The 24891-nt window shown below is 33.9% G+C and overlaps 2 protein-coding genes and 1 long non-coding RNA gene across 4 annotated transcripts in view; 1 reads left to right on the forward strand and 2 right to left on the reverse strand.

Annotated features, from left to right (window-relative positions):
• The window catches only part of LOC111691389, a 68224-nt gene extending 52999 nt beyond the window's left edge, over positions 1–15225 (reverse strand). Inside the window, exons 1-2 of the long non-coding RNA XR_002762934.1 lie at positions 15030–15225; positions 5886–5936 (exon numbers count right to left, since the gene is read on the reverse strand). This is a non-coding gene — a long non-coding RNA (uncharacterized LOC111691389). The remainder of the gene's footprint in view (positions 1–5885; positions 5937–15029) is intronic.
• LOC108917021 (organic cation transporter protein-like) lies at positions 9912–14327 on the forward strand. Its single transcript, XM_018723435.1, has 6 exons — positions 9912–10115; positions 11173–11492; positions 12807–13065; positions 13124–13529; positions 13583–13878; positions 13934–14327. The coding sequence occupies exons 2-6, from the start codon at positions 11184–11186 to the stop codon at positions 14263–14265; spliced, it is 1602 nt and encodes a 533-aa protein (XP_018578951.1). The 5' UTR covers positions 9912–10115; positions 11173–11183; the 3' UTR covers positions 14266–14327.
• Positions 15226–18805: 3580 nt separating the features above from the next.
• Positions 18806–24654, reverse strand: LOC108917000 (striatin-interacting protein 1). Of its 2 annotated transcripts, none has more exons than XM_018723407.1 (11): positions 24437–24654; positions 23038–23441; positions 22771–22946; positions 22391–22704; positions 21932–22306; positions 21634–21878; positions 20769–20996; positions 20540–20711; positions 20283–20487; positions 20135–20229; positions 18806–19906 (listed from the first exon to the last, which is right to left on the reverse strand). In XM_018723407.1, exons 1-11 carry the CDS (start codon positions 24512–24514, stop codon positions 19745–19747), a joined length of 2454 nt encoding a protein of 817 aa, XP_018578923.1. In that variant the 5' UTR covers positions 24515–24654; the 3' UTR covers positions 18806–19744. The 2 variants fall into 2 exon arrangements, with proteins under 2 accessions (XP_018578923.1, XP_018578924.1); XM_018723408.1 differs by having other exon boundaries at positions 24400–24532.
• Positions 24655–24891: the final 237 nt, after the last annotated feature.

The following is a 24891-nucleotide window of genomic DNA, read 5'->3' on the forward strand; positions in this document are numbered from 1 at the left end:
GATTACGATCACGATTGTAACTTCTCACTCCTCTGTATGTTTTGAGCTACTTAAATAAGTACCACACTGTATGTAATATTAGCAGAAAACCGTGTTTAAATAAAACTCATTATTAATCGAGTAAGTTCATGATACTACAAATTATATTTCAGTGGTGTATAATTAGTTGCCTACGTTTTTATATCGTTATTATATTTAACAAATAAATGAATAATTACATAATCAGATCGATTTTCAAATAAATATTTAACGATAAATTATTGGGATTTCAATGACGAACGCCTGGAAAAGTGGAGGAGGAAAGCAAACTAATACATTCATATCAAAGTTCCCCTCGTACTGTTATGTTGGCAACATTGTGAGCGCAGAATGGGAACTGTATCAGCAAACAGTGCACCACCAGCACAAATTACATTATCACCGCCCCGATAACTGAATCTTCTCTCACCGGGAGACTGCAGAATTACAACGAGTGATATGTGAGAAAATGGGAGACGCAGTATGGAGCGCCAGATTTACAAAATTCACCTCACTTTCGTTTTTTTATTTGACGCACACAGATTTTATATATATATATATGTTATATACGAAAATTATCTAAGAATATTAAATATCAAGCAATATGACACCACAGATAACAACTTCCTCGAAACAAAGCAATCTCATGTAAAGCGCAAGCACAGCAGCAGATTCTAAGAATGCTTGTACTTGCGTTAGCATAAGAAAACTTATAAATATAACTAAAAAACTTAGTCAGTTCAGTTCACAGTAAAATCCAGTCGTTTTAAGTCTTCAACGCTGTAACTCATAATCTATTGTTAAACACTGAAAGTTGTAATCATAATTTAAGTGAAAAATAAAATTTTTTAAAAAGTTAAAAGTGATGTGAGTGATCTAAAATATATATAAAAATAAATGAAAAAAACATTTCGTAGATGATTTAAGCCTCAGTAACGCAAGTTTCAATATTAACAACGTTTAACGCCTTATCAAAACCTATAAAAGCACACCGCTTTAATTTTTCCGAAGAATAGTAATAGACCAGGGCAGATCTGTTTTGAGGTGGATGTGAGAGGGGGCAAGCAATTTTTTTCTGCGTTAACTTCAGTACAAGTCACATAATAAAAATGTAGATCCCTAGATCTGGGAGAGGTCCGGAACATTTTGAAAATTACAAAAATGTTTAAAAAATTTTTAAAAATACCTATTTTATTTGAGTTTTTTACTTATATCTTGGAATCTATGCATTTTCGAAGAATACTGAAGAGGAAAAAAGTTTTAGAATTGAATTTTGCACAATATACTGTAAGTTAAAAATGTATTCCATTGGCGTATTCCATTTGATAAGTTGACCTTAATTTGACCTTGCACCCTGTGTTGAAGGTCAAATTCAAGATCACCATCTAATTTATCAAAGTCAAAATTTTGCTCGAAACAAATTTAGCAAGTTATTCAAAGTAAAATGTTTGACCTCCAAAAAACCTTCAAGGACATACGGAAAAAAGTTTGACTATGTGTGATACTATGACAAAAGAAGTATACGAATGGAAAAAATGGCACGTGTTTCTAAAGGTCAAAGGTGTCCTCCACATAAATATAACACTTATTCCATGTTGTACCCTGTACGACATTTTATACAAAATTCTAGCGAAACCTTGTTTTAGAATAATCCATTTTAAGAATGCTTTGACAGAATAGACCTGGAAGCTTTCCCGGTGAAATAGTCAAGATCTCCATCTGCAAATTAAACGGGTTTCATTGTGGCGAGTACGTTGGACCAAAATTTATCGACGACAATTCTACAAAATGGACTTCTTTCGGTCCCGTTCGTTCCCCACAACAGTGCAGTTAGTTGACTATTTGTCATCTCGCACTAAACCGCATAAAATATCGAATCGCCGCGGTCGGCAATTGTCCCCCGACTGTCTTTTTTTTTACGGCGGCATGCAAACACCCCGGATTTTACCGCTGATAATGTACCCCATTAGTTGGCACGCAGTTGTCGTTAAAGACAAATCCGTAGTTAATTGAACAGATCTTCCTTCGCTATCTTTGGTAAGTCTTTTTTTGCTTCTTTCCGCTGCGTTAACGGTAATGTCGCCCTACTCAATTTCCATGTCTTAAGTCTGCTATTATTGGAGGCCACTGTAACGACTGCCCCCGCAACCCCGACCTAAATCGGAGACGTGCAGCGTAACAGATTTGACAGGAATTAGCCGGGAGTTAAACAGGCATTTTTATTTTATAATTCTCATCGGTACATTTACATGAAATATCTAAAAGGTCATAATTTTGTGCAAAAACAATGTATGAAATTTTTCAATTAAAAGGGAGCCACTTGAACATGTATAAAAACGCCTAGCAATGCAATTTAATGAGTTAAAAATAATAAAAGATAAAAATTATTATAATTTGTATATAATGTGTAAATATATGTTCATTTGACCAACTACATATTTTAATTATTTATGTCCTCAAACAATTTTATTATATTGATGGTAAATTTCGTTTTGTTCCGTGTCAAAAAGTCTCCAAAATGCCATGTTGTAATAATATTAGTAAACAAAATATCGCTCTTATTTTCTCCCTTTCGCAATTGTAATATGAACGATTAATAGAAGGTGCCTATAATAAATTAAAACTACCTGAATCACACCAAATTCCAAATTGCTGCACTGCACTGCTAGGCCACACGCAAAAAAAATCTTGCTTCAAATCTACAACATTTGATTTTAAGGTATCGCACGTTTATATAATATTAATAAATATGTTAAATAGTAACGATCCCAGTATTGAGCCCTGTGGTATGCCCGATAGGCCATACACGTTCTTTAATTTACATCCTCTATGTGCATGCAACTTTTATTATGCTTCTGTCTTCGAGAAAATTAATTAAGAAAATGAACCACAAATGCAATCCTATCCTGTGCATCTTGTGCACGTGTGTTGGGTGTTGCAGTATTACTCGCGATATTATTCTATTCTCAATTTTATGATCTACATAGATTTTATAGAAACATGTTTTATATTGTATAATAATGTATCATTTGTTTAATTTTAATACAAAATTGAATAGTTTTGGTCACCTGATTGTATATACTTATTTTAAGAATATATTTGGATATAAATATTTCTCGGTAATGAAAAATATTTTGTTTCAAAGTTAAACAGCTAGGATCGTTCGTAAGTTTAACCAACCAGACATAGGCCGGTTTGGGATTTATTGATTCATCACTATGCAGTTGGATCTAGCTGCTTTAGTGTCGTTACTTACAAGGAGATATACACAGAGCGTAAGTGGCTCCATCTATCGTGCTACTTTCCACCTACGCCATTCTGTGACCTGCTACAATTTTCTTTCAAGAAAACATAAGTTTGATTATAATATGCTACATTTGTCTTCAATAATTCCAACATTAATACTAAATTTTAAATATATGTATTTTAAGGAGCTGGTAGTTTTGAAACAAATACGTTTGCAGTTTATGATGAACTGTAAGAGATATTGTAGCTAAAGTCCGAGGTAATAAATTTCAAAACTATCATGTATATTATTATGTATAGGTATATCATGTATATCATGTATATATTTACAAATAATATAAATTTTAAGAAAAATTTTATACAGCAAATATTTAACATACTTTGACGAAAGGATATACATTTGAATAGAATAAATTAATATTTACGGCAAATAATTCCATTTAAAACTATCTGCTCATTTGATCCAAACACATTTTTTTTCTGTGCATTTGTCGACAACTGAATTTATGGCCAGGTCGCCCAGTGCGGCTGTGTTTGTGCCGCGTTTGCCCGCGCGCTCAGTCGTCAACTGGGCGACCAGACCTGTATACGGGTATGGTTAAATAAATATGGGAGCAAGTTTTTCAAACATATCAATGCTGAGTTGCTGCGTTAGCGACCGAACCTGGTATATATTGCCAATCTCTTGGTTCTTCAATTGAGATCGGAGAGGCTATACATACCGGGTGTTCAAAAAGTTTGGAACCCTCCCTTTATCTCAGAAAATACTGGTCAAGCAAAAAAATGATTAGGACAAAAGTTGCAGGGTTTTGAGTGAGCAATCCAACGGTGACCTTGACCACGACCTTTACCATGACTTTGAAGGTCATTTAGAGTCGTTGAAAACAAATTCCGATTTTCTGCACATTAACTAACTACACTGTACGTTTTCTGACATAAATTTACAAAATATGCCATTAAAACACAAACAAGAAAGACAGGAAAACTTACGTCATTTAATGATATCTATCTATATATTTAAAATATAACTTCTGCTCTAAACAAATAAGCGTATTTATTTATTTTTATTTTTTCATAAAATTATACGAGAAACCGGAGACCTGGGAAAGAACTTTAACTTTTCTTAACCTTAATAGCCGAAAGCGTCGCGTCTTTTTGAGGGAGATAAGAAAACACTATTTAAAAACAGACAATCTGACTTCATTTCATGTAAAGTAATTGTTATTTTTATCTTCCCCCTGACGGTCGTAAATTATTTTTTCCACATCCAAATTTCATTTTTTGCACCACCCAAATACTATTACGTTATCAGATAACATCGAAACTTTTGACATTTTAATATTTTACGTTACCCAAACGAAATTTAAATGCAACGGGTAAAAAAAGTGCTCCAAAAAATATTCTCCCCAAAACAGTCTGTAGTTTGTTATTTTAAAAGGAAATATTTCGAAGGCGAGCGTTTTGCGTACTTTTGTTGATAGAGAGAAGCTTCAATCGTACCCCAAGTAACCCCTGATTAGAAAATGATCGTTTACCTTGCAATTAAGCAGCTTGCTGTCCTAGATCGCAGACAACATTGTGTATATATTATCTTATGACAATTTGACCGCATGGAATCCCGAATTAACTAATTGTATCCTCAATGCAACAACAGGCATCAACAAAATTAATGTCACATGTTCAGCGAACGGTTTCAATAACGCCGAAACTCTGTTCGACAAAAGGAACAAAGAGAAAACATGTCTTTTTATGGTTATATTATTAACAAATAATTCAATATCAGTTAGATTTGATTAAGAATCTCTTTAATAACAATTAACTTGAATTTCTACATTGTAACTTAATTAAATAATGCCTGAAGGTTGCTAAGGAAAAAATAAATATAACATGTATATTTACATATCGTAAATCACTGAAATACATATTTACTTTTTATACAAATATCACACAACTTCTAAAAGATTGGGATCTACTGCCTCATATCTAAGCAAAATGTGTGATTAGTATTGTACAAAAAATAAAAATAAATTGTATCATTTTTGCAGAATCCAAGTTCTCCATGTGACTGTAAGGGTTTGCTTTTATTTGAAATCAGCACCAACTTTAAAATGGCACATACACCACCATTATTACCGTATTTTTATAATTTATAGAGGTAAGGAAAGCTATTATTCATTCGAGTCGTGTGGAGTGTGATAAAATGTACAACCCTTCATCACACCGGTACGAAATTATTGTACGCGTATTTTGCATAAGTGACAACGTTTGTAGTTTTATTTTATGACTGTTCCGCGGTGTATTTCTCGTATAGCCGCATGGTAAAAATTTTGAATTAATAGTTTATTTACCCTGATATTTCCCTGGACTTTAAAATGTGGATTGCACGTGATAAATTCCGATAAAGTACGTTTCTCTGCAACCGCTATATTTTGTAATTCCCTACAGAATTATGATTGCTTCGTAAGATAGAATAATGCACTGTTAAAAGCGATTTTCCTCAACCGGGGGGAAATTGCGATTTAAATAACGCCGTGGTTATCTACCAATAGTTTCGCTTCACAATAAAATCGCACGGATAATTCCAATACTAATTGAAAATAGTGTTTTGTACATGTACTCACCGTCGGCAAATCTCAATCTCAACCATATCCAGTGCAATGAAGGTCCAAGTTCTGCAAAGGAAATAAAACGATAACTTTTTAGTTTTCCAGAAATACTTAGTGAATATTTTTAAACAATCTGTACAGAAAAGTAATTCAATAGGTATTAAACTTTTAAAACGTGGCACAACTATGAATTTGACCATAGAATTTGTAACGCTTAAATAAACCAATCCACTGAATAATAAATATACTTCGAAAAAGCTTTCTATTATTTGCAAATTAAATAAACCAACCGTATTTTTTCCGTAAAATTAAAATATATGCAGGCTAAAATCTGGCAGGTGTAACAAACATCAAAAAGGGCATCTACAAATTATTTTTCAATCAACGTATTGACGTGAATAGTTCGTAAACACGATGTTGATACTAATATTTTCACATCAACGAATCTTTAATTAGTTCTATGGTATAAAGCGGTTAGTTTCTGAAAAACATCAGCAATGCTAATTATCCCCGTTTAATTTACAAAGCGTCAGAATAACATATTTGTTGTAGACTTTCATCCAACATATCACTATGAATTCACAATAATTGAAAGCTGCTCATTATTTCCTGTTATGTAGTGTTTATCTATATAATTGTTTATTTAAAAAAAAACGTTGTACATAATTCAAAATGGATATAATTAAATAACAAAACGTTACAATAAGCGATCAAAGAGATGTCAGAGATACATACAGGCCACTAGAAAGTGAACGAGCATCGCGAGCCTTCTCTGAATCGCCACCCATCCAATGTCAAAGTGAAGCTCACTGTTTTTTTCGACTTTAATGGAATTGTACATTTTGAATTCTTCAAGGTGAAACAGTGAAGGTTTTTTACAATGGTTACGTGAAAAAATCAGCAAAAATACACCAGAGTTATGGCGAGACAACTCGTGGTTCTTGCGCCATGACACTCAGCATTGTCAATTCGTCAGTTTTATACCAAAAAACAGATTACTGTCCTCCCGCACCCTCTTTACTCGCCAGACTTGACTCAGCATAAACTAATTGTGTTAAGTGACTCCATAGATAAAAGTCTGCCATCTCCCATTGAAATTATTATTGAGCCACTCCACCACATTTCTTCCACTGGTGGTGTACCATTTACTCAATGACAAGCTGTCAAATAATAAACAACCTTTTATTTTCATAGCTGCCTTGTTTTACATTTTTTAAAATATCTCCTAAATAAAGCCCGATATGAAATAAAGTTATTCTTTATTTCATGTTTAAAATTCGATTTTACATATGCCATTTCATTTTGGCTGTCCAGTTACGAAACACCCGGTATATATACAACGTGGTAAAAAAGTTCTGCATAAAATTCATATTTTCGTTAAACAATTTTTTTTTCGAAAAACGGTGAGACCCGTCGATTTTTATTTGATCCAGGGCACCTTGTTATGTGGAAAAAATTTTTTTTTCGATAATCCACTTACGGCAGCGATGACATAATTTTTTTTTTAAATGACAACGCATATTTTTTTCGTTCGAAATTGACGACAGTAATAATTATCTAAACAACGGTGTGAAAATTTCGATGTCTTACATAACAATTTTTTTTAGAAAGATGCACCTTAAGTTCTTATGAGATAATTGTCTACTTACACTATTAATGGCTCCGAAAAGGACAAAGTTGACAAAATTACATTTCAAACGAGTAAAATAGACGGCGTTTACACACGCTTAGGACAATGCCAAATGGTACAGGGTGGGCAATTCGAACAATTTCGCTAGACTTACACAAACATTAGTGTAACATGTGTTACATTTAACACCCTGTATCTCTTTAATTATCAACTTTTGGACTAAGGTAAGTTCGGCTAAATCGCAATATTTTTACTCGGGGAATCTACCCAGGAATTTTGGCCCATTACCTCGGGACCACCCTGTATATATATTTATTTTGTTTATTATTATTATTACGTAAGTCTGATGTAAGTTATATGCCTATTATGGTTTGCGGTTTGCTGTTATCACGATTGATTTTTATTGGCTGACTTAAATTTGACCAATAAATTGGCCAATTTATTGTAATGTGTAAAAAGTTGCTAGAATATAGGGATCTGGTATTATTTTATATACAAAATAATAACGTCGTAGGAGAAGAAAATTCGAGGAAAAATACACCCATAAACCCAATAATTACTCAATTTTTTACCGTCGGATCACGACACTCAATCCAATATCCAATTTCATTCCGGGCACCGAGCTTTAGTGAAACAATGGTATCAGGAGTTACATTTTTTTTTTCGTTCCCATATCCGACAAGAGAAAAAATCTCTTAACATTATTCTGACTTGGAAAGTGTTACACTTTTGTATCCGGGAGGCGCTTTAGGGTAAAACCAACAGAGGAAAGAACAGAATATTAAACAGAGTCTGGAATATTATAAAACTTAGCTGATACATGTCGTGTTTACGAGTTTAAACAGCGATAATTTTATTACAGAGGGGAAGTGTGCGATAAAAGGCAATTTTCGGGTGTTTCTAGGGCCCTATATTTATTTACACCCCGATATTATCGTTCCGAGCACCTTCATAGCGGTTTCTTACGTATCGATCAAAATGCGATCAACTCCCTCCTACCGCAAATGGATTTATAATAATAAAATTTCCATTAGTCTTCGGAACATCCCGTATAACTTCAGTTGTGCTCAGACTCGTAATGTTTTACATCTCTGGCATTTCAAACTGCAAAGGTTGTTTTTAGAATATAATTAAGCGCTTATTAAGTGGAGCACCAGTACGGATAAATTGTAAAAAATTACAAGTAATATGTCATTGAAAAATTAGAGAAAATTACATGATGCACAGCATGCAACTCATGCAAAAATTGTCACGTGAAATTGTAAACACATATATTAAAAAATAAATTTATTACTTCCTCTGTGCATTAGCGGAAAATGCACTTTTAAAAACTACCTAACTTTTTAAATTTTCACTGAATACCTTAGGATATTAGATTTTTACGAAAATATTTTTTTCCTTCATTTCCGTCACAGTAAAAGATATAGTCTTGCCGATCTCAATTGAAGAATCAAAAGGTATGTACCAGGTTCGGTCGCTGACGCAGCAACTCGGCATTGAAATATTTGAAAAACTTGTTCCCATTTTTATTTAGCCATACCCATATACAGGTCTGGTCGCCCAGTTGAAGAATGAGCGCGCGATCAAACGCGGCACAAACACAGCCGCACTGGGCAACCTGGTCATAAATCCAGTTGTCGACAATTGGCCTAGCAGTGCAGTGCACCAATGTGGAATTTGGGATTCAGGTACTTTTAATTTATTATAGGCACGTTTTATTAATGATTCATATTACAATTGGAGACCTTTTGAAACGGAACAGAACGAAATTTACCACCAATATAATAAAATTGTTTGAGGTCATAAATAATTAAAATATGTTGTTGGTCAAATGAACATATAATAGAAATTTCCTACACATTATACACAAATTATTATAATTTTACCTTTAGCAGAAAACTTTTTTAGGGAGGCCTATGAAACCCATTAAATTTTATTGCTAGACGTTTTTATACATGTTCAACTGACTTCGGAAAGACTATACCTTTGATGATTATTCCTTTTTCAGTTTTACGCTTTCACATTTAATTACTGCAAAATATGGTATTGTCTAAAATTATTTGCATAGTTTTCGTTTTTTTCTTTATTTATTTGGTATTTTGCCATTTTCATTGTTTTCAAGGTTCAAATACGTAAATACAAATTGATGTTTACACTTTTTTCTTATCACCGAGAGTTGGTCTGATATTAAAGTAAACTTTTCGGGGAAATTTTAGGAGACAATTTTTATCTGCTTGCTATAACAAAATTCAAATATAATTACTGTTTACAAAAATGTCCGTCACCTCAGGTCATGGATTATTTCTCTCAGTATACACATATTTATACAGCCTAACTATTGTTTTCCTGGACAACTTTATAATTATGTTTTTTTATATACGATAAGGCAAAATTAAGTCCAGATACAGCTGCAAACGCGTGCTCTTTTCCATTTTGCTCGGGGACCCAGCAGAACAGTGATCATCTAACGTGCAGTAAAATGTAGTTCATAAAAAAAATGTTATTAAACCTACGACCACTTTAACCGCGATAATTATTCTGTTTGGTTTATCGTGAGTGTGAAGGTGTCATTTTCTTTTTGAACCGGGAGTTATTGTTGCAATTTGAAAAATTAGGTGAGTATTTGAAAATTGAAAACAAGAATTTTTAATTAATTCTTGTTCATTTTTTTTTACAAATCACTCGAAATTAACCCCCTTTTCGGCATAAATTTTTGTCACTAATCGAAACCTGTTTCTTGCTTTCAAAAATAAAAACGAATACGTAAGCGGAGTCTGACTTTTTACACGGAAACGAAGACGCTTGTTAACATATGTATGTTTCTAAGGGGATTATAAATGTGGGGCCAGCCCTCGGGTCAAACGCATTTTCACTTTCTGCGAAAAGGGGGAATTTATCTAATAGGTGCCCTAAATGTCGGGTTCGAGCTATTGTGAATATCGACAACTAGTGATATCGCACCGTGTCAACAGATAACTTTGAATCGAAACAACTGTGATCTACTGTATCGCCAGAGGGCATCTGTTCATCCCCTATAATTTATGTTATTCTAAGCGTGCCGTTTGGCGCAGCAGTGGTACGTTATTCTTTTATTTCTTTGGTATAGAATATAAATACTGCAACCATCCAATGAATTTTCTTCATTTCTAAAACTTCTTCAACATAATATCAAAACGGTATGTACTAAAATCAATCTGTTTCGTGATTAGTTGTTTATCGATAAATAAAAATCTAAAAGTAAGGCTTCGGATAAGTTGCTGTATGTCGTTCAAGCAATGGGCAGCATTCTCGTAGAAGTTTTTGTAATGACTATAAATAAAATATATCCTGGTATTTTCCTTCCAGAACACGAAGTCCAGGAATATAAAAGTACTCGAGATTGTCTCATGAAATTCAAATCTTAACTAAATATTCATGGTTAATATTTTACGATTTAGCCGTAATACGAAAAACCAATTTATTATAAATGAAATATGATAGCAAAAGACCCCATGGAGATAAAAAGTGTCACATTTCAAAACCTGGGAAACAAATATTTTTACTTGCACTTTCGGTAAACCAAAACAAGGGAGGAACGCTGCAAGATATTCTCAACTAACAAACATTTAATTACAATTTAATTATTTCAGTTTAAAAATTATGAAGTAGGAACACATTTTTAAATTATTTCAGGGGCAGTAAAAATGACCGATGAAATAATTGACATAGATAGCATGCTGCAGCATGTTGGGAATTTTAATCGTTTTCAATTAATTTTGATGCTTTTATTCAGTGCAATAAATGCACTTTCTGCCTTCCATTATTTCGGACAAACCTTTATAAGCGTGGTACCAGAATTTCAGTGTGACACTAGGAACTATGAGAATATTTCTGCCACCGGTACTTGTGACGTAGAAATTTTAGAAAATGATACCTACGTTAATATGGAGTGTACTACAGGATGGATCTTTAGCAGAAATATCACTTATGGATTTATAGGCATCATTGAAGAGGTATGGACAATAAGGTTTGACCTTTAACTTTACAAAAAATATATACAGGTTCGGAAAGTCCCCATAGTACATCGGCCGTTACGTGAGAGCGATAAGGTAAGTCATAGAAATCCGTGCGATAGACAAGGATGGTTACATTGAAGACGTTTCATAATCTGAATAGTTCTAACCCGAAACGAGCGGTGACTATTCAGATTATGAAACGTCTTCACTATAGTCATCCTTGTCTATCGCACGAATTTCTTTACTTTACTTTGTCGCTCTCATGTAAAGGCAGATGAACCATGTGGATTTTCCAGCCCTGTATATTGGTCAGCACCTATTCTATTAGAATTTCGAGAGAGTTGTTCTTTTATCAGTTAATAAAAACCTACTCCTAATTTATAATGTAGGATTCTATTAGGAAATTAAACTGTTTATTCCTGAAATCTACCCAAAAACTAAATTGTCAGTTGAATCGATTTAATACTGCGCCTATGTCGCCATCTATCGGCAAACATAAGAAATTTTATGCAATGTGATTTAAAACACTGTAAGGCTACTGTAATTTTAAATTCCAAAATTAAATGTACAGGATGATTGTCTTTTACTTATTTATTTTATATAAAATTAACATACAAGGTGTTGCGGAAGTGAGTGCAACATACAAAAAATAATATCATTTTTTCCTTTAAGCCCTGGACCTATCGTCTTTTCTTTTTGAGATATAGGGCGTCAAAGATTATTTAGAATCACATTTCACTGAAACTACCTCTCCCAGTGACATTTTATGACCTAACCTTTTAAGGTTAGGTTTTTACAGTGTACGTTTTATATTAGAACGTAAAATTTTATTTTACACAAAAAGGTACTATTGTTAGACTCAACAAAAGCTTATCGGTTTTTTGAGAAAGACACAATTGACTGCCCCAAAATCAACCAGCTTCTCTTCCTGGTGTCTGGTAGTTTCCTTGAATTAAAATAAACCGAAATATGTAGATCAAGTTATCTTGTTATATTGCTTTCTTAAAAAGTTGCAAGCTTTCAAAAATGAAATAATGTCATAGTCATAAAATTTTGCTGAAAGATATAGTAACTAGCGCCCTCTAGCAAATAGCCAAAAACTAACAACACTGACGTATTAAGTACGCTCAAAAACTTACCTGTACTAAATTTCAATGAAATTTTTGGAAAAAATTGTTATTTTTTTTACTCTCATTTTCACAAATTTTTAGGTCTATTTAGTTGTAGCACCATATCGGTAATGCTTGCAATGTTTGTTTATATTTCATTATGCGTTATTTATTTGAATATTATTTTTTTTAATTTTTTAAGTTAAATTGGGTATGTGACGACAATTGGAAACCAGCCTTGGGTCAATCAGTATTTTTTATAGGCTCTGTTGTTGGGAGTCTAACATTAGGTGTTCTAGCAGATTTTATAGGCCGACTTCACGTTTTAGTCATAGCGAACATACTGGCATTTTTTGGAAACATAACGACGATCCTATCAAATGATGTAACAGTGTTTGCCATCAGTAGATTTGTGGCTGGTTGCGCCACTGATTCAAACTTTGTAATGATGTACATTATTGGTAGGTACAAAAGGAAAACCAGTACGTAAAACTGTAGTAAGTAAATATATTTTTTTAGTAATGGAATATATCAAACCAAGTATGAGAACGTTAGGCCTGAATTTATGTATAGGCTTATTCTATTGTCTTTCCTGTATGGCAGTACCTTGGGTAGCAGTGCTACTAGGCAATTGGAGGATGTTCCTAATTTTCATCTCGGTACCACACTTACTCGTGTTAGGATTCTATTATCTGGTGCCTGAGAGTGCCCAATGGCTTATAAGCAAAGGCAGAACAGAAGAAGCTATTCAATGTTTTAGGAGAATTGCTACAATAAACAAAAAAACTGTATGTGAAAAGACTGTTGATTCGTTAAGAAGATTTTGTTCGATGCATGTTTCTTCTAAACAAACAAATGAGAGTTTTTTTGGGCTTCTAAAAACGCCCAAATTAAGGAGAAAGACGATTATACTCGTATTTAAATCGTAAGTTTCTAATCTATTTTCCCGATTTTTTTAGGACAATAATTTTATTTTAGTATGGTGATGACCTTGTGCTATGACGCTATATCCAGAAACGTCAATGGTTTAGGATATTCCGCATTCATAATATTCACTACCACATCATCAACAATCCTTCCAGCTTGTTTGTTCATATTAGCAGTGCAAGACAAGGCGGGGAGAAAGGCGTTGGCGAGTGGATCTCTCTTGCTAAGCGGAATTTTCACAGCTTGTTCAGGAGTAATACAAGCCTTTATGCAGAATCCCGAACCTACTCTGATCGTTACTTTGGCAGTCATCGCTAGGCTAGGCATCAACGTGGCTTACAATTCAGGTTAAAGAAGCCTAAGAACGAGTTTAAAAAAAAAGGTCTAAATTTTTTATTCTAGGTGCGCAATACGCTGTGGAACTGATCCCCACAGTTGTACGAGGACAAGGAGTGTCTGCCATCCACGTAGCAGGCTATGCAGCTAGTTTTTTCAGTCCACAGATCCTCTACCTAGCCAATATTTGGAAACCATACCCGGAAGTCATCTTAGGAGTTCTACTCGTTTTAGGAGCAATAGCTTGTTTGTTCCTGCCCGAAACTTTAAATCGAACCCTACCCGTGACATTGAAGGACGGCGAGGAGTTTGGCGAGGGGGAGGGAATTTTCGAATTTGCTTGTTGTAGGGCTCCTACGGAAAGTATGACAGCACTCAACCCTAGCCAGACAACTTAAGTATTCATTTTCGTATTGTTACCGTTGCCAGTATCTAGTTTTTAATAAAAATTAACTCGCCATAAGTATTTAATTTCATCACCTTTCCTTTATTACACCAATGTTTACTGCACCTACCTATCATGTCATATATCAAAACTGTTCAGTTCACACAAAAAGGAACAACGTTATACGGAGAAGAGCCACTGTTAAAAAAATGTATTCTATGAACTTTGTGTTACAATCTGTCCTTTGCCAATTTTTGGACATGAAAATTCAAAACATTTAGAGACGTAAATTGTTAATTATGTACATAGTAAAGATTTACAAATGCAACTGTGTACATGGATTATAGACTGAGTCAATGTTGTTTATGAAATAAATTATAGATAAACATTATATAAACAATAGGTCAGTGTTTTTGTAGTAGTACAAGTTAAAGCTTGCTTAGCTAATCATACGATTAGACTATAAACGTGTAGGAATAATTTCGTACCGGTATCAAAAAAACTAGACCAAGGTGTCAAACTGATTATTTAATGGTTGGTTTATAAAAAAGTATTAGTCCTAACTTAGCCGTAACAACCTTAATCTTAGTCTTAAAAATTTAAATGTACAAAATGTAATGTATAGAACTAGGGCAAGGTTAAAATTTTTATAAACCAATACTTTACATTCTGTACATTTAACTTTTTAGGACTAAGATTAAGGTTAAGTTAAGGCTAAGTTAGGACTAATACTTTTTTATAAACCAACCATAAAACAACTGAATATTTTTCACGTACCTTTTATATTCTCTATGTAGGTAGGTAGGTAAGCTTCCAAAATTGATGTTCAGAAACACATTTAGCTGAATTAAGCACTTAACAACATATTCACTGTTAAAAACCCGCACTGTAATAGCAGTGATATTTAAAAACTATTGTAATTGACGAACAAAAAACAAAAACTCGGCGATACATAAGCCACTGAATGGCAGAACTGCACTGACAAAACAAAATGCAAACGCAAGCATGCCTGTTCAGTTTTTTCAAGATTTTTTGCGAGACCTGATTAACTGGATATATTACCAGGGTTGTACTTACTCACAGGACTTGGACTTGTAATGATAATTAAAGTAGGATTTTTAACGTGAATACTATTTGTCACGTTAAAATTTGAACAAAACGATTTAAAAGATTAATGGATAAGATTACAGGGAATACTTTATTTCTACATCTAGCACCCTTTGCTTTAATAAAAAATAAAAATGGTTATCAAAAAATTGTTTTCGCATATTATGTTCTTATTTTTTTACCTATGTAAGCAAGCAGATGTTAAAACGTTGTATTTATCAATCTCTATTATTAAACCCAATTGATTAATTTATTCTACGACACTGAATAAAGAAAGGCTCCGTACCTCGAGCTTGTTTGAATTGTAGAATAGTAAAAGTAGGTATTTCTCAAAAATCATGGCTTTATTATTATCAAAGTGGTTTCAGCTCTTCGCAGAATTTCTTGAAGAAGGATGACCAAACTGTGAGAAATACATGAAATTCAAATACAGTTTGGAAAGAGTAGTACATTGTACCACCATTACTTTTCGAGAGTACGTTTGATGCTTCGATTATAATAATTGTTTTAGTACTAAATATATGAATTTTCCAGCCTATATTTTTTACCTGAAGATTATAGTAAATGGCCAACTCGTTTAAAGCCTGTGGGTATGTATTCCGTAAATACATACCTATATATCTCCCCCAAACGTCATACTCCCAAAAACCTTCCTCGGCATACCTAATTTAATAAAACCTCTTCAGTTATCGTTGATGAATTAAACATTTTAGGATTTTATGGAATGAGGGCCAGATAAACTGTTAGCCCTCAAGATAAAAGTTACGATTATTTAACACACTAATAATTTCCCTGTATTTTAGAAAATTTTGCTTTTGGATTGTATGTGTACCGTGTCTGGGATTATTCCCTATAGGTTTATGTATGAATTGCAGTCGGAGGAAAAATATGGTGAGAGCGGAGAATATTGTCTATAATTAACTTTATTCTTTAGATTAAAAATGTAGTTTTCATACTTGTAACTTTTTTTAAAAAATATATTGTATACCTTTGTATAGTTTCATTTTTCTCAAAACAAATTTAGCCTTTTTAAAAATTACTACAATACTATTGCTGCAAAAATTGATATAACTGAAATGTTCATATCTTTTTTCAAGATTCTTAGCTCAGGTTTCGTTTCCACTCAGGAAACACATACTTTAAGATTAAATAAACAAATAAGAAAGCTTTCACAAAACACTTTTTTTTATTGTAAAATTACAGTGACTTCGTCATTTGTAAACTCATACAAAGTGTGAACCCAATAATGGGATTGTTCTGGTTGACTGTAGGTTCCAAGTGAGCAGGGCCGTCTTTACATGGTATGAGGCCCTAGGCCCAAGTATCGCTGGAGCCCCAGTAAATGTAGAAAAAAAAAACAATCAAACCTTTCGAATATCAGAAGCTGAAGTCTTATATGCGTAACCCTATCGTTGTAATTCGCTTTTAATAGAAGCTTAGGTCATAATAACTTAATAAGCACATAAGCAACTATTTCAAATGGCACCAGACAAACTTTATTTAAAAATAACCCTACACCGTTTATGAAATTATTTTACATAGGATAGTATACAAGCTGTTACAAATTCGCTTCTCACTACAGGGGTCTCAGAAACGGTAAGAGATACGAAGTAACTTAAATGAGGGCAAAGTTGCATAATCAGGGGACCAACATTATGCCTCTAAAAAATCAAGGCTAACATGATTAGTTTTCGAAATATTTGAAAAAAACCGAAATTTTGGAAATCCGGTTTTGTTTAAAATCGAGGTGATATTGAAAAAAGAAGAACACTTTCTTATGGCCACTTTTTCTCCTCTATCGAATGGCATATTCAATTTTTATTTTTATATGTAACGTTTCGTCTCTCCAGGACCATCCTCAACTTCATTTTTTTAAATACGACCCTAGAAATTTTGTTACATTTTTTGCAAGCCATCATGACCCCCAATAAATGTACTGCCTCAGCACTAACCAAATTCAAACGTTTCGTCTCGAAAAATTCGTCTTCAATGTATTCGTTCCAAATTTATCTATTTTTTTTAGATTTCTATATTTCTTGAATTATCGTTCACTCTAAGTGTTCTTCGACTGTGAAATCCACCTGGTTATTTAAACTATTACCATCACACGTTAACAATAAAACATTATTAGAGTTTTAATCTCGTGCTCAAGTTATTTCTAGATTTCTCGAATGCTCAAAATTCAAACAAATTTCGATCTAATTTTTTTCAGGATATCCAGACATATAGATCTGACATGCTCTTTCACAGTCGCGGTTACAGGTATAATAAATTCCAATAATATTATGCTTATCTTCATTTTCAACATTTGCCGAAACGGAAATGTTTTGAACATTTACTGTGTATAAGTATAATATTCATTTGGATTTTGGTTGTTCATATGCATTTTTAAGAATGAATTTGTCATAATGAAATTAAAATTGTAATGTTTTAATTTTGACGCAACAATTTATTTAATTATGTATGACCAGGTGATGGAAGATTAAAACATCTGTAATTATGTTTTATTGTAACGTGTGATGTTAATAGTTCAAATAACTAGGTGGATTTTGCAGGGTCTAACGATACTTAGAGTGTACGATAATTCAACAAACATCGAAATCTAAAAAAAAAATTAGGTAAATTTGGAACGAATACATTGAAGATGAATTTACAGTATTAGGGGTCATGAAGTCTTGCAAAAAATGTAATAAACTGTCTAGGGTCGTATTTAAAAAAAATGAGGATGATGATGGTCCTGGAGACGAAACGTTACATATAAAATTGATTATGGCATTCGATAAGAGAGGAAAAAGTGGCCATGAGAAAGTGTTCTTCTTTTTTCAATATCACCTCGAACAAGGCTGATATGAAACAAAAACGGATTTCCAAAATTTCGGACTTTTTCAAATATTTTGAAAACTAATCATGTTAGCCTCGATTTTTTAGAGGCATAATGTTGATCCCCTGATTATGCAACTTTGCCCACATTTAAGCTACTTCGTATCTCTTACCGTTTCCGAGATCCCTGTTAGTGAGAAGCGAATTTGTAACAGCCTGTATTTGCTATAGATAAAAAAATTATGTGTCAAAACTGCGTAGAATTTTTTCGTGTAAAAAATATCTGTTTAGCTCCATGCACGTTTTGACAAGCTTAGAGTGTAAGGTTTATAAAACAAGCTTTCGCCTGTTATTACCTTTGCTTGCAAGTTTATCGTTATTACTATGTGGGTTTTAAAGCTTACACGATTGTTTCTGAAGTAAGAGGTTTGAGAACTTGTTCTTTTGTTGAAAGATTTCATCGGCAATATATTGGAGTAATTTTTTTTCACGACTGATTCTAATGACGGGGCCCCCAACATGTCCGGGGCCTATTAGGCCTTTGCGTAAAGACAGCCCTGCAACTGAGTATGATGTGCTAATAGTGTTAAATAAAGTGTGCATAAATTAAAATGAAAAGCAACTACGGAATTTCAAAAGTATATTGGAAAAAAAAATGTACATATCTACAGGCAACAGTTTACATTAAAGTATAAAATTGTATATAAGCTTAAAATAAATTTAGTAAAGCCGATAAAATTGAATGTGGTTAAGTTAATATATTCATATAAATTTTTTTCACCACTCTCAATTTTGATTTAAAAGTAAGTATCGAACGTAAAGTCACGACACAGGGAAAAGGTGTGGTAGTTCAGATTTTTTCTTTACAAAATTCTTAGAAAAGTGAATACTTAATTGAGGTAGTTTTGTTCATATGCAAAAGAACATTTTATTGCAAATTTTTTTAGTTAAACCATATTTCACGGCGAACACCCCAATTTTAATACAAGATCTAAGAAAATTGTTATAATAGGCAACTAGTGAACATTGTATAAAGGTAAAATAGAGCAGAACGGTGGCAATGTAATCATTCCAAGCCGCCAGAAGCATCCCTTGCATAATTAAAAAAAAATCACAAAGAATACGTAAAAAAGTAATACAGACCTTTTTTTAACGTTAGGAACATTTCGATCATACTCATCTCAATAAAAGTTAAACGTTAATGAAATTTTTTCAGGCCTCTTGGTAATAATAATGGCGACGATAGTAAATTCTAAAAATATACCAATATAACAGACTCGTAAGCACTTCTAACTATAATTTTTATACATAAATTTTCCTAGTCAACTTTATTATTAATTCAAGTCTACGGTGTGCAATTTTTAAATCCATTATATTGATAATTATTGTCTGGAAAATCAACAGCAAGGAAACGTGGTTAAATAAAGATATTTTTTTCAAACTCAAGAAGACCAATTATATGCAATAAAAAACCTGCTACAGATACTGAAGTTGTATATTTCAGAGCTGTACAGAATAACTACTCTGGAATTTTATTGCACATAATCCGAGTCAAATGAAAATAATTACAATTTTTCGTTTACTAATAGGTTATCCCACTCTATCGCAGTGCTGAATACCTCTTGCTCTAACCATAAGTTGTAGTGTTTTTTAAAGCTTTCAGATAGGTCATGATTTGTCCCCAGCACACTATTTATGCAATTATCCACTGGCTCAAACTCATTATCCTAAAATAGTCGATGCAAACATGTAAATACATCTCACATTATTTAGCCGTCCGTAAAAATGTTGTCTCAAAAGTAACGCAGGATTTGGATGGTGTAGTAAACACGTTGCGGTTAGACAAAATGTAAAAGTTCATTTCAAGTACAGAGAGTGTGTAGCCGAGACTGTGCGCAAATTATGTGGAATTTTCAAATCCTGTGTTACTTTTGCGACGCCCTTTAGGTACTTACGTTAAGTTGAGTGTATCTACGATTATTAAATCTATCGACGGACGCTCTAAGTGCACATTCTTCGGCTTGGAAGTCCCAAGGTCTCGCATCCAAATCTACAAAACAACTACTTTTAGAGTACATCGTGTATTTATAAATAATTAAATACCATTTCCATAAGCCCAATCGTCGTTCAGCCGATGCCTGACTTTTTGATAAATAGCACTTATAGTTTTCATATTGGATTTCCTCCACTGTCGTCCCAAATACTTTGTTTGCATCTTTAACAATTTCAACACGTACAGTTGCGTCATGGCATTCCGAACTTTTAGAGTTCGCTTCAGAATTGGCGCAGATTTGAAAACGACCAGCATCTGAAAGATAAGTAATTAAACTAGCAAGTGGTTATTGAAAAGGATCAGTCACCATAATTCTGGAATGCTTCCATTTGGTTAGTTTGTTTAATATTCGAAGTAAATTAATGCACGAGAACATGTTCCTCCACGAAAAGGCAGCAGAATCTCCTATTTCTAAGGTCTCTGTAGTGAGTTCCGGTTGGTCTCCGATTACGCATGAAGGGAAGTCCAGAATAGGAATCCTAAAACACAAGTTTTCAGTTTGAAAAAAAAGTTTTCCGATACAAAAAATCACTTACACATTTTTAGCTCCAACGTAGGCCATGATGGTTTGATTGAAAAACTTCAAAACCAACGGAATACAATTAGCAAAAACCAAATGCTGCGACATAAATTCAAACTGGTACACGTGATTTAATTTGAAGTGCTTCAACAGCAGCAACAGAATCGCCGACACAGCTTTCACAATGATTTCCTTGTGCCTGTTGACGTCAATTCCTAATTTCATCGATTGCAAAACAGTCATTCTAGAAAAACATGGAATGTGTAAAATATATCTGAACTGAAAGTATGTAAAGAACAAGTTCGTAATGTTGGGGCCCATGTATCTGGTCACCGACAGTTACAAACTCAGAATCTTTGCCTTGATCCTGGGCTAAACTCTGTGGTGGCGAACTCATTATTAGAACCCCTAAACTTGTCCTGATGTTCATTTCGGTTCTTAAGCCACTACGGACGGAACCCCTCCTCAAAATGGTGGTCCCCGAGACGTTCCGTAGTAGCCTCTGTAACTGGTTGCATTCAATGCTTCTAAATGTTTTGCAAATGTTTTGCCGACCGATGAAACATTTGATGCCAGCAGTAAAGAACGGTGAAACATTTGTAAGCATTAATGTGACCAGTTACAGACATCACCGTGGAACGACTTAGAGGATCATCATTGCCTGAGGAATGGCTGTGTCCGTAGTGGCTTTAGAACCAACAAAAACCAAAATGAACAGGACAGTTCGAAGGGATTCCAATAGCGGGTCTACCCCCACAGACCCTAGCCTGAGAACGAGGACAGTTCAAAGATTCGTAGCAAATGCTAAGGTAGTGGACCAGGTACATAGGCCATGACATGACAGCTTGAAAACAAACTGTGCTTTAAACGGATATACTCACGGCATTTCTTCGGGAAGGACGTCTGCCATTATATTTATTGAATCTGTTTTAGCTTTTGAGGTAGGAGCAGCGGCGAGTAATATTTTCAATAAAGCGATCATATACTGAGGCAAATTAGGCAACATTGCTTGATATAAAATCTCAGTAGGCGTCATTTCAATTTCTCCTTCACTTGTAGATATTGGATTTCTTGCTATCTCCTCTTCTTTCTGAATTTGCAGCTCCGCCAATGAGGTGTAAATATGCTAAAAATCGTCACATTTTACACAATATAAAAACTGCGTGAAAATTCACTCACCTCTTTCAACGTTCGAACTCCCTCGTGAATAGGTTCCGGCAGTCCGAACAATGTAGTCCGATCACCTGGTAAACTATACCCTAAAAATTTCAATCTTGCCCCATCTAAAAACAGATCGATATCCTTCTGTCGGACTTTCGGCTTCCAAGGCAACCCTCTAGGAATAATTAAAGTGCTCTGAGAAGGTGGCGACGTAGGCCTGTAACTATCAATATTATTGTGATACATTTGATCACTGTTCTCATTTGCAGGACGGCGTTCATCGAATTCGGAGAGTTCATTTAATTCGTCTCCATTGTCACCTGTTAACGCAGTATCCAATTCCATGCCTACTAGAGATTCATGATCGTCTAAACTACTTTGCTTTATCAAACTCTGAAAATTATATTACTGTAATTATATAGAAAAATTATGGTACAGAACGTAATGATTCTCACATATATGTAATTAATAACTTACTCTCCTGAAAGGTCTTGCGGTTCTTTTCTGGTTCTGCGCTTCAAGAAGATCCGATGCACTAGCTGGAGGAGAAGACGATCGCATCGTCTTGGCTATTTCCATGGTATCCTCATCTTGCGGTGGCAGCCCGGCTTTTTTCCTTTTATCCATTTTCAGTTCCTTCAATTCAGTCATGCCTCCTAGTGAGACTAAAATCAATTTCCACAGCAACAAAAGCACCTTCTTCATGGGAAAATGTGGGGCGGAACCACTGCAAAATCGTGTCACCATACTCAACAGTTTCACTATCAGCAAATCATCACCGCTTGAATTTGCTGAAAGAAATCAAACATTATAACCTAGGACAATAATGTGCCTTTCCCTCATAAAAAGTAACTTACCAATTTCATGGCAAAAACCATTAACATTGCTCTCGTATTCACTAGACTCCGAGTACTTTTCGTTTCGTATGACTTCTGTAATTGTGTACAAAACGGACAGAATTACTCTTAAATCTTGTGAATCTGCCAATGAGACAGCTATTTTCCTCATTGCAACGTGGGCAGCAGTACTGTTCCTAAAAATTAGTTCAATACATTTATAACGATTCTTAGTACCTTAGACATCTTCATTTTATTTTGTTTGTTATAATGATTAAAAAATCTTACTCAAATTCAATGTTGAGAAGATCGGTAAACGCATTGAACACGCCTAACTGATACAACAACATGGAATTATTCCTTGCCCATTCCTGTTGTTCAGTATCGGACTGCATTTCAGCCCAGCAACCTTGAGCAATATATAAAATGCACCTTGCACTTCTCATTCTCAGAGGTTTACTGCTGACTTCTAACTGATCAAGAAGTTTCATGACTACCGATTTTCTCTTATTAATTGACAACCTTTGCCAGCTGGGTGGCAAGTTGTACAACTCCATTTGGTCTTCAAATGCCTTGACATTGAGCTGCAGCTCGGGCTGTTCGGTGTAGCTGTACAACTCGGTGATTTCATTGATGTGAGAATCGGTATCGTCATAGACGAAATCAAGATCTGGGGAATCAGTTCCTCCTCCCTTAAAGAATGATTAAGTATGTCTCTAAAGCAGTTGTTTCACATAGCAGTCAACTGCGATCACAACAACTGTTTGATGGGTGTGGTTACAGTGTCATGTGAATATCAATGTGAAATACTCCAATGTGATCCCAGTAGAGTACCACCACATTGCTGTTATAACTAGAAATATTTCTACTATTTATACAGAGAAAGTAGACAAGAATGGCGAGATCTGCAAAATCTGTGAATGCGTCAATAAATTATTTGCTCGGTCAAAGCATGGTCTGTTCAATAAAGATGTTTTCACCCAAAACTTTTTCTTCTTGTACTGTCATCTTGACATTAACTTTTTTTTTAATTAATAGGCATCTGTTAGAGCAATTTAATACTATGCTTTTATGCAAAGATTCAAACACCGTATATCAGTGGAAGCATCGCCCATCAAACAATTCAGTTATAACAGTCTACTAGTATGTGACGCCCTTTCTTAATAGTTCAATTATAGTGAATAAATTTTCTTTATCCAACTAACGATCATTTTACATAATTATACACATATGCACACAAAGTTGACGAGGAAGCGTGTTTAAACAAAAACTATTTTTGAACGATTAAAAATAACAGCACCCAAAGCTATTGTTTCATAATGTGTGCATTTATGTATTTAAAAGCTAATAATTGGCAATTGTTAATTGTAGTATAAGCTAATTAGTAATTGTAAAGTTGAAATTTTTCCAGTATATATGTTAGAGTAGTTTTAAGAACATGATACTGTTCCAAGTTAAAACAGCCTCTACATTGTATGTCTACAACGTATGTATGTCTTTGCCTTGAAAACAAAAGGATGATTAAAATTTTGACAGATCTATTTAGGTTTTTAAATTTTAAACAATTCAAATCAACTTTACAACGTAAAATTTACATACTTATACATTAGAGAAAGTATAACTATATATAAAATAATGTGTATAGCTTACGGGAAGCATTATTTTCAAAACAATTAAGATTTCTTACATCCGAATCTTGGCGTTGACGTCTAATGATTTCCTTAAACCTGTGCAAACCTCTCTTTCCATTTCCGTTCGGATCCATTCTGAATAAACCAGCATATTTAAATCTTCATAACGCCTAATAAAACTTAAACCGGCCACTAGGACAAAATCACAAAATAATTCATTTCCTCTTCACCATTCCTATTATTCATTAAAGGTAGGGGGATATTGACCCGGACAGACAGCGCCACCTAGTATCTCTAAGCATATCTCAATACGTAAAAGCGCCAAATCCTTATTGTTCAAACGAGAGATTACACGAAATGCGTACTCGGAACACAAAAAATATGTAAAGTAGATTTTGTGATTAGGTCGAAAAAAAACTGATATCGTTTGAAGTTACTTATTTGTTGTGGCATAATTATTTTCTCTGTTTATCGAGTATTTTGCCCATGAAAAACAAAAACCCTAGCGCCA

The sequence above is a fragment of the Anoplophora glabripennis genome, unplaced genomic scaffold (genome assembly GCF_000390285.2).
Source record: "Anoplophora glabripennis isolate ALB-LARVAE unplaced genomic scaffold, Agla_2.0 scaffold2, whole genome shotgun sequence".
Lineage (NCBI taxonomy): Eukaryota > Metazoa > Arthropoda > Insecta > Coleoptera > Cerambycidae > Anoplophora > Anoplophora glabripennis.

Bases quoted from the DNA above. Each gene is read 5' to 3' on its own strand.
- LOC108917021 (XM_018723435.1), top strand. From the start codon at position 11,184: ATGACCGATGAAATAATTGACATAGATAGCATGCTGCAGCATGTTGGG. The intron at 13,066-13,123 runs GTAGGTACAAAA...ATATTTTTTTAG, and splicing joins TGTAATGATGTACATTATTG to TAATGGAATATATCAAACCA. The intron at 13,879-13,933 runs GTTAAAGAAGCC...TTTTTATTCTAG, and splicing joins CAACGTGGCTTACAATTCAG to GTGCGCAATACGCTGTGGAA.
- LOC108917000 (XM_018723407.1), bottom strand. From the start codon at position 24,514: ATGGATCCGAACGGAAATGGAAAGAGAGGTTTGCACAGGTTTAAGGAA. The intron at 22,307-22,390 runs GTAAGTTATTAA...TATAATTTTCAG, and splicing joins CCGCAAGACCTTTCAGGAGA to AGTTTGATAAAGCAAAGTAG. The intron at 21,879-21,931 runs GTGAGTGAATTT...GACGATTTTTAG, and splicing joins GAGTTCGAACGTTGAAAGAG to CATATTTACACCTCATTGGC.